The sequence below is a fragment of the Oreochromis niloticus genome, linkage group LG11 (assembly GCF_001858045.2).
Source record: "Oreochromis niloticus isolate F11D_XX linkage group LG11, O_niloticus_UMD_NMBU, whole genome shotgun sequence".
Taxonomy (NCBI): domain Eukaryota; kingdom Metazoa; phylum Chordata; class Actinopteri; order Cichliformes; family Cichlidae; genus Oreochromis; species Oreochromis niloticus.
In genome coordinates, this window is record NC_031976.2 from 15752866 (window position 1) to 15767122 (window position 14257).

Genomic DNA, 14257 nt, shown 5'->3' on the forward strand with positions numbered 1-14257 from the left:
GTGATCCAAGTGGTGCAAAGAGCGGTGCAGAAGAGCTGCATAAGGGCCTGCCAGCTGTTCTGCCTGCCTTTTGACCCTGTCACATGTTGCTCAGGTAAAAAAACAAAACCGAACAGAAATGACGGAGTTAGATTTTACATTTATTCTTTACATAACTAAAAATGCATGAATATATCTGTTTGTTTTTTGTGTTTTGTCCTTATATTCATGATGAACTTTCAGTTTGTCCGTGTAAGCTGGAAAGATAATTTGTCATTAGTTAAAAAGTAACCTTCCCTCTCTTATCGCCTTTACAGCTAAAACTCATCAGCCCAAGGAGAATAAAAACATTCAAGGTAACTTTTAACTTTATATGTTCAATAAAATGTTGGCTTCCTTAAATCTTTTTTGGTAAAATCTTTTGCTTCCTCTTTTTCCCCATCTTTATGTTTTCCATTACATGTTTTTCACGAGCCTTTTACTGGAGGCGTACTGCATTGCGGTTCATTACACATATTGATTGTGTGCGTGATGGACTCCAACCAGCTTTCGCTGTACATTCAGGAACTTAAAACTGTGACAGGGCTATTACATCACTATGGATCAACAACTTCCCATTCTCATTTTCTCTTCCCCTTTCTCCTGCTTTCCCCCTCCCGTAGCAATGGCCCTTCAGAGTCCGCCGTCAACAATACTGATCGTCAACATCAGCAACTCCACGTTGATTGACTGCGTCATTGGAAACGGCACCTGTCCAGTGGCCGAGTGTCAGCCTCTCATGCAGGAAACTGAGCGCCATGTGAAAAGTGTGTAACAGCAAAGCCTGGCCAGCTGAACATCTCGTTAAAATACGCTATGCCGACTGCACTCATGTGAAGTACAAGCTTTTAATTTGATTTGTGTGTTACAGGTCAGATGAGGTTCAGCTGCTACAGCGAGAAACAGGAGGCAGCACAGGATGCTGCTTTTCCGCCACTTCCTCCATCAGAAGAGCATCCGAGTATCAGCATCCACAGCTCCCACGTCAGCTACACCATCATTGGAGACAACAATAGCATGCATGTGGATATGAGTCAGCCGTCCAGCTAAAACGGAAGATTCACAAGTGTGCTACATGTCCACACACACACACGCACAGACTCAAGAAACACTGTAGCCTCTGCCAGGATTATAACTTCAATTTAGTATCAGGGCAAACATTGTCAGTCTGGAGGTGAGAGATAACAATGTCTCTACTAATCAGAACTATGCCAGATAATCAGTTCATCATCATAAAACACAAAAACAGCTTTTTTTGTGGGCATTTTGACCATTATGACTGTTGATTTTTCGCTCTGGTCTGGTTTTTTTATGGATAAGTCTGTCACGTCATGATACGGGCTTGTGTTAAAATGTATGGCCTATGGTCATTAACAGTAGACTACTCAGTAGTATTTATTACCAGAGGTAATTTGGATTTCTTGTGTCTCTGTGTTTGACATTGCTTAATATAAAATAACTGTGACTTTGATATGTACATAAAACTGAGTAAGAGGACTTTGAATGAATGAGTTTTAACTGTTGTAACTGTAACTGCTATTATATTTATAATAAAGACTTCACATACTGCATTAGTGTTTGTTTTTATTCAGATCATCATGTCAATGACATTTGGCAGCACTAGCAAAAAGTCATTTCTTCTTTTTCTTTCTTTCCTTCTTGTTCCCTTTCTTGCCTTTCTCAGCTTTTTTAAAACCGCAGAGTCCTCGGCGTACGATGCAGCCTCTCCACCAGGCCTGCAGCTGCACAGAAACAGGGATTCAGTTCAATTTTATTTATACAGCAGCAAATCAAAACAACAGTCACCTCAAGGTGCTTTATATCGTAAGGTAGACCGTACAATAATACATACAGCAAAAACCAACAATCATATGCCCCACTATGAGCAAGCACTTTGGCAACAGTGGGAAGGGAAAACTCCCTTTTAACAGGAAGAAACCTCCCGCAGAACCAGACTCAGAGAGCGGCAGCCATCTGCCGTGGTTGGGAATGAATATGCTGCAGTCCATATTCAATCTGCCCGCTGAATACCCTCGTATTCCTTAGCGTTGTTCTTGAATACGAGCACAACCGAACTTAAAGAGCATGAACTGTGCTGACGAGGCCTGTGCGCCAGTTGGATACTGTTACCTTGGTGGCAGCTCTGATCCGTGCCTGCTGTTGGTGGAGTTTCTCCTGCTCCTCCCTGTCCTCCATCACCATCTGCTCCATCTCCTTGAACTGAAATCAGGAAGTAATTGACATTCATTTAATAACAAAGTAATCAGCATCTGCATCTGTTCAGCACCGTGAGCCGCTCACCTTCATTTTCATGTCCTCCAGCCTGTCTAAGTTCAGGTTCTTTTTGAAGCACACGTTGTGGAGCTGCTTGCTCTTCTTCTGCACCATCTGCTCTGTGTGCTGCTGCAGCTCATGCAGCAGCTGCTGCAGCTCCTGATCAGCAACAGTGCAAAATTAGGTTCACCATATTATCAGCAATCAAATTAATGAGATAAACAGTCTTCTGAAGAATGACAAGAACAAAAAGATCAGCTACTTCTGATAAAGATGAGCCCAAACCGCAGAAACTATGAACCAATACAAGTGACACACCAGGAAAGAACTTTTTAGTTTCAGAGAAACTGAAAGGATTTGAGAATCTCATTGCTTTCTTACACACACACACACACACACACACACACACACACACACACACACAAAACTGAGCACAGTGTTGGTTTAGTTAAATCTCCTGATGGCTTATGAATCCAATCACATGGCAAATTCATGTTATTTAGCCTGCTTTAGCCTCGCCACAGTTCATGCACATCTCAAAGCTGCTTTGCAACCCACCTCCACCGCAGGGTCTCTCTGTGATAGTATTTCTGACTTTATCTATAACAAATGTCATATTTGTTGTCATCGATTCCTACCCTGTTCTGTGCTGGCGATTTCCTGGTGCTCTCCATGGATACAGATAAAATACCAGGGAAAAAAATTACAGCAAATACAAATCTTCTTTTAAATATCGAGCGATCTCGAGTGAACTGCTCCAAAACAAATTTAATTAATTTCAATTTAGTTTTATTTATGTAGCACCAAATCCCAACACAGTTGCCTCAAAGTGCTTTATATAGTATGGTAAAGACCCCAAAATAATACAGAGAAAACCCCAACAACTACATGACGCCCCATGAGCATGCACTTGGCAAAAGTGCGAAGGAAAAACTCCTTTTTGAAGAACAGCTAAACTAATCACTAAGCCACACAGCTGCACAACGCTGCATACAGTATTACTTCACCAACCTCATGCTGGCTCAGCAGGAATTTCTGAGACTCCTCGTGAACTCTCACCTCCTCCTTCAACTGTTTCTTCAGCAGCTGAGACAGGAAGAGACAATAAAGGTGATTATTTAGTCATTAAACATTTGACTTCTAAATCTAAAATGTAGAGCCGAGCATGTCTTATATTTGGACCTACCTCCAGCTGCCCTTCCAGCAGTGCCTCAGCCTGACTGGTCTCATTCTGGATCTTCCTGAGCTGCAGCCCAGTGTCGTTCTCCTTAGTGTTCTCTTTGCTTCTCATCTTTAATAAATTATCTTTCTTGTTTGCTTCCTGGTGTATGACCTGCAGATACAGGTCCGGATGGAGACCAAGTAGTGGGAGTACTGAACTCTTATTTTTTCGACCCTTACAGCTATTCATGAAGACAGTTGTTCCCTATGGGCCAGTTTCTTACCTGCAGTTTGAGAGTTTTCTGCTGGAGCTCCTCTTGTTGTTTCAGAAGCGTCTGTCTTCTCTTGTCCACTTGTTTCATTTCCTCCCTGGAAGGAGAGTGACTTACATTATAGATGCTGATTATTTCTCCATGTGTTTTTTCTCCTTGTCCTCAACTTGGAACACCCCCTTCTTTTTACCACCAAGGTCAGGATTACTGGCAAATCATTCAAAGAAGAACCTTTTCATGTTCGTATCCCTTCTCCTCTGCTCGATTTCCTCCACAGCCTGCAGCAGAGAGCTAAAACACCATTTCTCCTCCAGCTCCAAATGTAGCTTGGACATCAGCTGTGAGATGTATTCACTGCAGTGAGATCAATTATTCAGAATAAAACTTTATACTCAATAATGGCTTTGTTTATTAGTTTGTTTTCAGTGTGTTTTGTGCTTCTTACCAATCCCCTGTCAACTTCCTGAGCTTGGCTTTCTCCTGCACCACACAAACACACAAGGCACACAGAGTCTTTCAGTCATGTAACAATGCCCCAAATACAGTTTTTTCACAACACTGTTATATCAAAGCAGCAGGCAGCTGTTGACAGATGTTCCCGTGGTAATACTGTGAAGTCACCTGTGCAGGTCTTTCCCTGCGTATCCGCATTGCGAGAATATGTCCCAGTATTTCCAGCTGGTGTGAACAGTCCTCCAGTACTGCTGCCAGTCTCAGACTCTGAATCCTGGATAAACACATGCTGTAGAAAATGAAGGCAGTGATGAACAGATGGAGTCAGAGTTACACTCTTAAAGATGGGTTATGTTTAGCATGGCGCTGTCTCAGAGCTTGCTTGCTGAAATAAACCACAAGCTCTTTGAACCTCGGAGACACTGGCACTGGTGTCTGAAGGCTAAACTTTCAGCTGGGCGCAGGCTAACATTTCCGCTTCACGACAAAGAACATGTCAGGGGTAGCAGGCAAAAAAAAGTGGCTTACTTCTCTCCTTCTCGCGTTGTGAATACCAGTAATCATTTCTAACGCGAAACCAGCGCCGGAAATAAAGTTGAGGCTTTATGTTACTATGGTAACCACTTTTTCTCCCCTTGTAACTTTATTGACAGCGTAACCCACGACATTTACAGACCTGTTTAACACTCTTGTTTAAATTAATTTATTAATATAGAAATAAGGAAATAAATGTAACTTCAAATGATTTATTCATTAATAAATAAAATCTTAAAAACAACTTGTTTTTTTCCCCTGTCAATCAGGCGTTATAAAAGATTATAACATACAAAATTATACAAAATATACAAAATTCCCTTCTTCTGATTGTCTATGTACAACACTATTCTTCTTCTTCTTCTTATTGTTATTATTATTATTGTTGTTAATCTATCTATCTATCTATCTATCTATCTATCTATCTATCTATCTATCTATCTATCTATCTATCTATCTATCTATCTATCTATCTATCTATCTATCTATCTATCTATCAACAGTAGAGATGACCTGTTTTGTGATTGTGTTTTATAGTTAAAAAGAAATTGAATTCTTTTCATTAGTAACCCTCATGGGCATCAAATTATGATCCAGGACTGAATAAAGACTTCGTACCATCTCTAGTAGACACCTTATGTTTTTAGATAATTTAAAATAAAAGATGAAGAGGCTGTGGTCAGGTATTGCATTACAGTTTATTGTTTATACTTGTCATTTGTTGCACTCTCTGCAGGGAGTTACAGCTTGAAGGTAATACAGACTGAAGGTACAAGCTACACTGTAGTACATGCATGATGCTGTCTGTCACACTGAGAGGTTTTTTCTGAAGACTTCGCAGCCCTCCTATTCTCCACAGATGGACAGTTTCCCTCTCAGCTCTACAGCAGTCTCATTGTCAGCACTGTCATCTTTGAGGCAACACACCTGAACAATAAAACAAACTCTTTGAAACGATGTATGTACAGTAACAGCAGACGACTGTTCAACAGGTGAGAGCGATAACAAAAGGCATCTTTTAAGGCAAAATATGAAAAGATGTGGAACGCGATGAAGAGTAAAATAAACATCCAGGCTGTGAGGAAGTTATATCTCTCTGCCAGTGAGACTGTGAGTGATAAAAAAAGAAATCATAAAGGCATTGTATAAACATTAACTCTGAGTGACTGAAAACTGGGAAGCGTGCTGTTATTTTATGTATTATGATTCATCTTTGCAAACATACAGAAACAAATCATTAACTTGATCCATGGGAAAGCAAGAGTGTTGCATCAGCTTAAGGTATGTTTTGAAAAGATGCAGTAATGCACATATTTCAGGTAAAATACTTAAAGGCAAATCTGAACCATCTGGGTCATGGTACTGTCGGAAATTATTATTATTATTATTTTTGTTACAGTCCTAAAATGATGTTTTTCCTCAATCAGCCTCTGAGTAGGCGTGAGGGGATCGCAGGTGAACTCAACATTTGTTAGATGTTTTGATTCCCTTTAATCAAAGATACTTTGCTTGTGCTTTTGCTTCTGCCTAGAAACAGGTGATGTCATTCATATGCTTTCATTTACAAGTCGGGATTTAATGATTAGTTGGAGATTTTTGCTCATAGAAGCTCATCAGGGTGCAAGGATAACTTCACAACTGATCAAAACTGGTTCATCATAAAAGTAAACTGGGATAGATTGTTGTGAGATCATAATTTTAGACTGATTGGAGAATTAATTAATGTTATAACTTGTCTTTTGAAAAAGTTCAAATCAGCTTTATTTATACCACACAAATTAACAAAAAAAAGCACCTTAGAGACATCTGTGCATACCAAGTGGTGTGCAGTTTAAAAGATTTTAAAAGGCATTTACCAGTTAATTGTAGGGACTAGAAATCTCAATAACATAGCCTCAGCTGTGTTTTGACCTTTCCCCCCCCTAAAGCACCTTTGATAAGATATTTCTGAGAAAGGCAAAACTAAATAACTGGAGCACCACACTGCTGTCACTTATCCCTGATCTAAAACACCCGCACAGATCTGATTAAGTACATTTATAATATTTATTAGCATTAAACACTGATAAATGTTTTTCTTTGTTTTTCAGAGGGCATTTTGGGCTTATTTTAATCTCTATATTTGTGTTAAAATCCTTGTTTATCATATACTGGGCCTCGATGGAGCCAGATCAACTTTATTCTGATTGGCTGCCCCTCACAAACACAACGTTTGTATGAGCTTTTGACTCAGAGAGATTATTTAGACATAAGCTGGTATCAGTATTTGAAGCGTGGCAATGTTTCATATATTACAACAATATATAGATGGCAAAAGAAAAAGCATGACAGGAGTGTTTTAAGGAACTTTCACTTTGATCATTGTCTAATTACACATGAATATTTCATTTTAACAGAGGCTGGAGCACTTGAGGTGGTCTTCCTCCATTAGCAAGACCACTGCATAAATCAATAACTACATCAGGTGACATATATTTAAGGAGGTATTATTTGGCACTATAGTCAACATAAAAGCAGGTGAGATTTCTCTTTGTGTAGCAACCCATGGAGGAAAATAAAACGGGTAATTTTGCTTGAATTCCTCAAGGAAGCATGGTTTCAAGAGCGCTGTCAATAGCAGAGAGGAGTGTGAGTCTCCCTGAGCATCATCAGCAAAAGTCTGAACTGAAAACAGAGGGTGACATTTTATCGAGTAATTATTTACTGTACATACATGTAAAAAACTAAATTATAGCCCGTACAAAATGTACGGTTTTATCTTCTTTTTGATGACCGTCACTCTTAGTTTACAATACGATCGCTTTTCTGTTTTGTGCTTTTTATGTGAACGCGAGTTTAGGTGGAACAGACCGTGGCACCATCATGGAGGAAGGAAGTCAGTCCCCTTTGCACTTTGTCTCTGTTGAGTCAAATGCCTGTGTCCACACATTAAAGGATTTTCTGATATATTAATGATATCATTAAAAAAAACACAAAAAAAGACTGGCAGATCTACAGTATTGTCTAGAGAAGCTGATCATGATTGGGACACAGCAGCCAGAAACCTGACTATCCACCACCAAGGTTTTTACAGCCATTCAGGCAGCTTTCTCCGACTCACGTCCACTAATACAGTAAGATCATATCCAGTGTTGTGCCATTGGAGCTGGAAGCAGCCAGAAGGAGAGTTACAGAGTTTCAGATTTCACTGATTGTTCGTTCAGAGGGATGGTACTCCTCCCTTCCTTTAGGGGAGGACATATAGAACGACTGTGTCTTGCGTTTTAAGCGAGCCCTCTTGGTGGCCAGCGACAGACTGTGCTTGCTGGAGGCGATTATGTCAGAGATGAACTTCTTGCAGTCCACACAGACTTCCATGGTAGCCCAGTCCTCCGTCAGCTCTGGGGGAAGCTCCAGTTCTTCATGAGACTTTAAAGAGCCGTGCTTCGAAAACCTACAGAAACAGAAACAGCAGAGGAGCTCGGCTTGAACGGGAGGAAAACACGACATCGTTTTATATATCTTAACACTCTGAATTTGCTTTGGTTTGAAATGATCTAAAATTTGCATTCATAGCTAACCTAATCCATGGGTGATCGATTAAATGTGTTTAAAAAACAAAAAACACATGAAACAACTCACCCTGAAAATACTTAATGAAAAGTTCCGTCATGCATGATAATACAGGTAAATTAAATCCAAACTTCATGATTTTCTTGCTGCTTTTGTGATAAGGATGCTGAATGATTTGGTAAATTTTGACAATCAGCCAAGCAGTTTCTGGTGTGGTAGTTGCAACTTTATCCACTAGATGTCAGCAACACCCAACAAATCTTCTGACTGAAGAGTACATGCTGTACCAAGCAGTGGTAGCTACAATGAATAAGGCCTTTACTTTGCATGGTGTGTTTTTGTTTTCAGTATTGTAGTTTGTGATGACGAACACGAGATGTATGATCTCCTCCTTTTGATTGTTGCACTGCTATTTCTAGTTTGAATAGTATTGTTCATAGCTCTTACTTAGACATGGTCTTCTGGATGCTGTGGCGCTGTGGGTTACTGGAGGACTTGTCAGTTTTAGCAGCTGCTGCTGCTGTCGCAGCCCCAGGAGCTTTTTTGGGACCTTTAGATGCTCCTTTTGCAGGTTCTTTCAAAGCGGGGGATGCAGCAGCCTCTCCTGGTTTAGATGCACCTGGGGCTCCAGCCACTGACAGTCCTTGTCCTACAGAAGCCATGGCACTTATTCTCTCCCTGGGGAGAGTGTTGGTGGAGCCAATGGAGTAGATGGGCAAGCTGGAATAAGGTTTGGATGGCAACCGCATCTGTCATAGGCATGTACGAAAGAGATAAAATTTCCTCACAATGCGTATGGAAACACAGTAATGATGCAAAACAAGAGTGAAGAGTGTTGTCAGTTTGAATTTGGTTGATTGGGAAGTAATTAGCCAAAGATCAGTGACCACCATTTGCCACATTAGGAAGTATGTTACACTATTTATTTATTTATTTTTAAAGAGGTCCACTTTATTGTCACCAGCACAAAGATAAAGGAAGACGTGGTACTGCAGAAGAGGACTGATTTATCCTACGTGCCTTACCTTTTTGCAGCACTGTGCGCACACAGGCCTGCAAAGAGACGGTTGACAGAAATTACAGGAGAAGAAATAAACGAAAGCAGCCATAGATCCTTAAATAATTATAAACGGAAGAGTATTAATGAAAAAGATGAAGATAATCATCTGAAATTGTTTACTTTTTGCAGAACTGGCAGGTGTAGGACCAGGTGAAGAAGGAAAACCTTTTGGCTCGACAACAGAAGCAAAGCTGCAACAGAAATATAGAGATCGCAGTAAATATAAAGAAGGTAGTCGGAACCAAAAAAATCAAGTTTTCTCAGGATAAAAGTTATACTGTTTCCACTTATGGTGTTATAATTTAACTGTGCTCATTTAGAAAGAGTAAGTAATCCCTGTTTATTAAAGAGAGATTACTTCTTTATAATAGAATTAACCTAGGCAATAATGCATTACCTTCCCCTTCTTCATGGCATTGTAGATGTCTTTGTACTGCTGGAATTTCTCCAGCTCCGCCTTCACCAGCACCTGTCTGATGTGCATCACCTCCTCCACCGTCAGAGACAGACACTCCACAGGAAAACAGAACTCCTCCTGCAGCAACAACAAGAATTATACGCACAGCAGTGAGTGACCCAGCAGACTCAAAACACAGGACTCAGTGTTTTTCATTCAGCACACACATGCACAACTCTCTGCACCTTTAAGAGCAGTGTGAGCTGGTCCGGGCTACAATTGGGTCATAAAAATATCCTCATTGTTCAGTGAATGAAAAGGCAGCTCAGAGGAGAATCGTGATGTGGAAAAAACAGTGAACACTTTATTCCTGCAGCAGTGCTGAGAAATAGATGTTCACAAAGCGTGCAATGATTTTCTTCAAGACCTGGCTAAATAAATGGAATTTCTTTTTATATTTGTTATCCAGCTGGAAGCAGCCATCAGAACATGATACACTGTGGTCATAAGGGATGGACATGGTCAGCAACAATACTCAGGTAGGCCGTGACATTAAAACAATGCTCAGTCAGTACTAATAGGTGCAACATGTGCTAAGAACTATCCCCCAAACTATTACACCACCAGCAGGCTTAAGTATTTATACCCATGTTATGACCCTAGCATCTGAATGTGGCAGCAGAAACAGAAACTCATCAGACCATGTGGCGTTTTTCCAACATGTTCCTCTATTGTGCAATCTTGGTGAGCCAGTGTGAATTGGGCCCTCAGTTTCCTGTTCTTAGCTCACAGGAGGGGCACCTTAGGTGGTCTTGACCATGTCTACATGGAACTGGAGGAACATAGAGAGCAATATTAAATATGGGAACATCCTAGATGATTGTGGGTTTATTGTAAGGGGAGGCTGTATATGTTCATAGCCACAAGGTGTGTTTGTCTGCTACTCAGGGCATCCTCAGGGCCTTTGTAACAGTCGTACATTACGAATCCTTGACTGACTGCTCAAGTACAAGTTAACGCATCTTGATTCTTCCCATTACTCCCTGATACCAGAAACGAGAAAGATTGGAAACTTCAAATTCACTTTTTAGTCTTCAGAAACATGAAAAAAAGAGATCTTTGAACCTATGTTCGTCTTTTCTGTTATTTCCTGTAAACGCTCTGACAGTGCTTTGTTAGTTCTGTGTTGCTATACACTTGAGCCACTGTGTTAGATATCCAAAGCAATGTCCTCAGCCTGCTCTAGGTGAATGATATCTAGTGAAGAATTAGGAGGATGGGCAGCTACGGTTATTATGACGGGACAGACTGATTGGAGACGGGCAAACCTCGGCCGAGTCTCTTCGAAGGATGTAAACCTTCCTGCACAGAGCAAAAAGTGTCTTCACCAACCGCAACACAAACACCTCGATAGGGTTGGAGCTCCACAAAGGGCACAGAGTGGAGGGAGAAGGGTGGAGAAGGAAGGGAATCCAGGAGTGATGCGAGATTTCGATTCCAACCTGAGCAAGAGAAGGTGGAGGTGTGTGTGTGTGGGAGGGAGGAAGAACAGAAAGTCTGCAATTTAACAGAGATACAGGGACTCAATGGTTCTGGTAAAAGAAGGAGGAGGGATGAAATCCTGAGAAAGGGGCAAACAGAAGAGAGATGACAGCGTGTGTGTTTAGTTTCAATCCTTCCTCATTTCTCTACAGATCTTGATGCTCTGCATACTTACCCCGTTCTCCCTCTGCTTCTTTTGATTATTAAGTTATTTGACCACACTGGACACTGACAACCACTGGAACAAGTCAAAACAGCAATCGGGGGAATATCCTTTGAAACTAATGCATTAGTAGATTTGGTTTTTTGATTTCAATCTGGTCCAGTTCTGGCTCTCTTCCAAAGTGTTTCTTTTGTCTTGTCTTTCTCCCCTAAACCCCCAAGCAGTCGTGACAGTTGGCTGCCCCTCCCTGAGGCTGGTTCAGCTGGAGTTTTTTTCTTGTTACAAGGTTACGAGTTTTTCCTTCCCACTGTCCCCAAGTGCTTGCTCACAGGGGATCATCTGATTGTTGGGGTTCATATTAAATAAAACCAAATTGAACTGAACTGAATCCTATTTCCAAAAGTTTATTTTTAAATGATACACGAAGCTCTGACTCACCAGAGACTTGGAGCTCTGCTTGGAGGGCGGCTGAAACGGTCGGACATTAGTGGGTGTTTCCTTCTCAATAGAGTGTCTTCTCTGGGGGGTCTGACGCCTCTCTGGTTGAGGTGTAGAGGAGATGGGCAGGAACATGGGTGGAGCTGGTGTTCATAGATGGAACGTAAGAGAGAGAGAAAAAAAGAGGAAGTTTAACTGCAAAGAAGCAATTGATTGGTTAATCTTTGGCTCAAGACCTACTGATTATAAATAATCTTTCAAATGAAAAGACTTTGTGCAACACGACTGGCAAGGCTGCAAGATTAAAAGCCATCGATCACTGCCAGCAGATAGCTTAGTTAAGGAGGTAGGGGGCGTCGAAAGGCTTCCTGACTCACTTTTCTTCCCCAGCACAGACTCTGGGGACGTGTCATCCATCAGAGATGTCGCCACGCTGGAGCTGCTTGCTGATTTGTGTCCCACAATCTCATCCTGAATGCACAGAATACACGTGCACTTCAGTCATCACTTGCTCTGCACAAAGTAAATGCATCTAGGAAACATAAAATTCTAATACACAGAAACGCACTTCAGAGTCAGAGCTGTCCAGTTCAGCGAGGCTGGGAGCTTTCAGGAGCCTCTTTCTCTGAGGAACTGACTGAGATCCAGAGGGTTCGACTCTGGGTGATCCAGATCCGTTGGTGAGAGACAGAGAGCTGGATGTCCTCCTGCCCATACGTGGGCTGAACTCATCTGCATAGAGCCACACAGGAGAGTGTCATTCAGGCACAGCAGTTGAAACGAAACCCAAAACACATCCTCTCTTGATTCTTTGCATCCTAGACAGGTTATACTTTGCATCTTTCTTTTAGTATCCCATTTGTTATATGGGGAAACTGAGTTTTCAAGTTGTAGTGGGTTTCAGTGGGTGGTGAGGTGAAAGGATGCAATGAATGATGTTACAGAGGACTGAGTTTTGAGAGTCGCCGAAAGGTTAAAGAGGTTGGCGAAGGTTAAGTTTTTCCTAAGGGGAGGCATAGGAGCAGGGCGGTGTTACACGCAGAGCATGGATGCCTTCTTCATGAAATATTTAAACTGTGGACTCCCATATCAACCCCCAGGGAACGTTTTTGGGGAAAGCTAAATCCTTGAAACCAAATTTCCCAATTTACTAAACAGACACTCTTTACTGGCTGAAGTCTAAAAGTAGAAAAGACAACATTATAATCAAGGACCTACAATACCAAGCTGCCTGATTCTGACTAATTTCTGGGTAAAGCAAAAAGACAACTGGATGAGAGGGTTTGGAGGCAGGGAGTATGGGAAAAGCAGACAAGCGAGTGCTGCAAGAGACAGATAAAAAAACACAGCTGATAGGATCGGTGGGAACCCTGAAACTCTCCTTTCTCCCTTCAGCCTCTTGTTTGTGGGAAAAGCATCCACATGAGCTCATCGTCTCAACACGAGCTCTGTTCCTGCTGCTCAAACAGTCTTTTTACGACCAAAGATTCCTAAGAACCTACATCACCAGTTTTTCTCTATTCAGCCATCATTCTAAACCCTTTCTTTGTTTCACCCAAGTCTCAGCATTCACATATTCAACAAAAGGAGATATTAGTTTAAAGCTGGCGGGCAGGGGGGAGAAAAAACAGACAAACCATTAGGTTAATGCAAACATGGCCTTCCAAACCACAGCGTTGCTCATACGTTACCTATTCCAGTACGGAATAAATCCTGCGGCATACTGCGAGTTTTGCCGAAACCTAAAAGGGAGACCTCCTTTAATAGGATGGCTACAAGTAAATTCACCACTCAGTACGCCTGCAGTTTATATCTAAATAAATGGAGTGACTGAAGTAGTAAACAGATTCGTGTTTGACAGAATACTTTGGGATATTTTGTGTATGTGTGCAGCTACAGGGAAATGAGTCTGTTATCTGGATTACATCATGAAACTGCTCAATGTTAAAATACTGACACTACAAAGGAGTCATTTTGACTCTAAAGTATTTAGTGCAAAATCTGATATTAATTTTTTAAATTTTGTCTATAAAATGATTTTAAAAAGACGTGGTTTTTAACATATTATCTGTCTTTGTGTGGGTTAGAAGAAGAAGTTTAGTATCACTCTCATGTTGCCTCGCTAAGTCAAGATGGGTCAGCTTAGTTCAGCATAAAGACCACAGCTTTCAGTTCGGTTAAGGTTTTATTTTATTTTTTTATGTCTAATGTTTAAGCATCTTAGCCGTGCTTCAGATCAACGACATGACCAGGGTGTAGCCCAGCTCTCGCCCTATGGTAGATGGGATAGGCTCCAGAGAGAGAGAGCTCCAGTGATCCACTGGTCCCCTACAAGCAGGCACTCAGAGATAGAGGGGAAGAAGACCTTCCTTTTAACAGGAAGAGACCTCCAG

At 41.3% G+C, this 14257-nt stretch overlaps 2 protein-coding genes across 7 annotated transcripts in view; both read right to left on the reverse strand.

Annotated features, from left to right (window-relative positions):
- Nucleotides 1-1139: 1139 nt before the first annotated feature.
- LOC100704186 (dynein regulatory complex protein 9) lies at nucleotides 1140-4813 on the reverse strand. 2 transcript variants are annotated; one of them, XM_003453513.4, is made up of 10 exons: nucleotides 4707-4813; nucleotides 4347-4467; nucleotides 4171-4205; nucleotides 3957-4079; nucleotides 3738-3822; nucleotides 3479-3625; nucleotides 3304-3378; nucleotides 2320-2451; nucleotides 2149-2238; nucleotides 1140-1760 (listed from the first exon to the last, which is right to left on the reverse strand). In XM_003453513.4, exons 2-10 carry the CDS (start codon nucleotides 4464-4466, stop codon nucleotides 1650-1652), a joined length of 918 nt encoding a protein of 305 aa, XP_003453561.2. In that variant the 5' UTR covers nucleotide 4467; nucleotides 4707-4813; the 3' UTR covers nucleotides 1140-1649. The 2 variants fall into 2 exon arrangements, with proteins under 2 accessions (XP_003453561.2, XP_005472585.1); XM_005472528.3 differs by having other exon boundaries at nucleotides 4347-4452; nucleotides 4707-4799.
- A 578-nt stretch (nucleotides 4814-5391) lies between these two features.
- Nucleotides 5392-14257, reverse strand: part of LOC100704453 (protein spire homolog 1) — a 36635-nt gene continuing 27769 nt past the window's right edge. For 2 of the 5 annotated variants that reach the window (XM_019365109.2, XM_019365110.2), the window contains 9 exons: nucleotides 12433-12596; nucleotides 12242-12335; nucleotides 11865-12007; nucleotides 11050-11223; nucleotides 9722-9859; nucleotides 9445-9515; nucleotides 9290-9317; nucleotides 8712-9013; nucleotides 5392-8145 (listed from right to left, as the gene is read on the reverse strand). In XM_019365109.2, the coding sequence (XP_019220654.1) occupies nucleotides 7890-8145; nucleotides 8712-9013; nucleotides 9290-9317; nucleotides 9445-9515; nucleotides 9722-9859; nucleotides 11050-11223; nucleotides 11865-12007; nucleotides 12242-12335; nucleotides 12433-12596 (1370 nt within the window). In that variant the 3' untranslated portion in view covers nucleotides 5392-7889. Of the gene's footprint in view, nucleotides 8146-8711; nucleotides 9014-9289; nucleotides 9318-9444; nucleotides 9516-9721; nucleotides 9860-11049; nucleotides 11224-11864; nucleotides 12008-12241; nucleotides 12336-12432; nucleotides 12597-13555; nucleotides 13607-14257 lie in introns of all 5 variants that reach the window. The other 3 variants (XM_019365108.2, XM_005472525.3, XM_025911712.1) reach the window with 3 other exon arrangements.

Bases quoted from the DNA above. Each gene is read 5' to 3' on its own strand.
- LOC100704186 (XM_003453513.4), bottom strand. From the start codon at position 4,466: ATGTGTTTATCCAGGATTCAGAGTCTGAGACTGGCAGCAGTACTGGAG. The intron at 4,206-4,346 runs GTGACTTCACAG...TGTGTGGTGCAG, and splicing joins GCAGGGAAAGACCTGCACAG to GAGAAAGCCAAGCTCAGGAA. The intron at 2,452-3,303 runs GTTGGTGAAGTA...GTTGCTGATCAG, and splicing joins TCCTGCTGAGCCAGCATGAG to GAGCTGCAGCAGCTGCTGCA.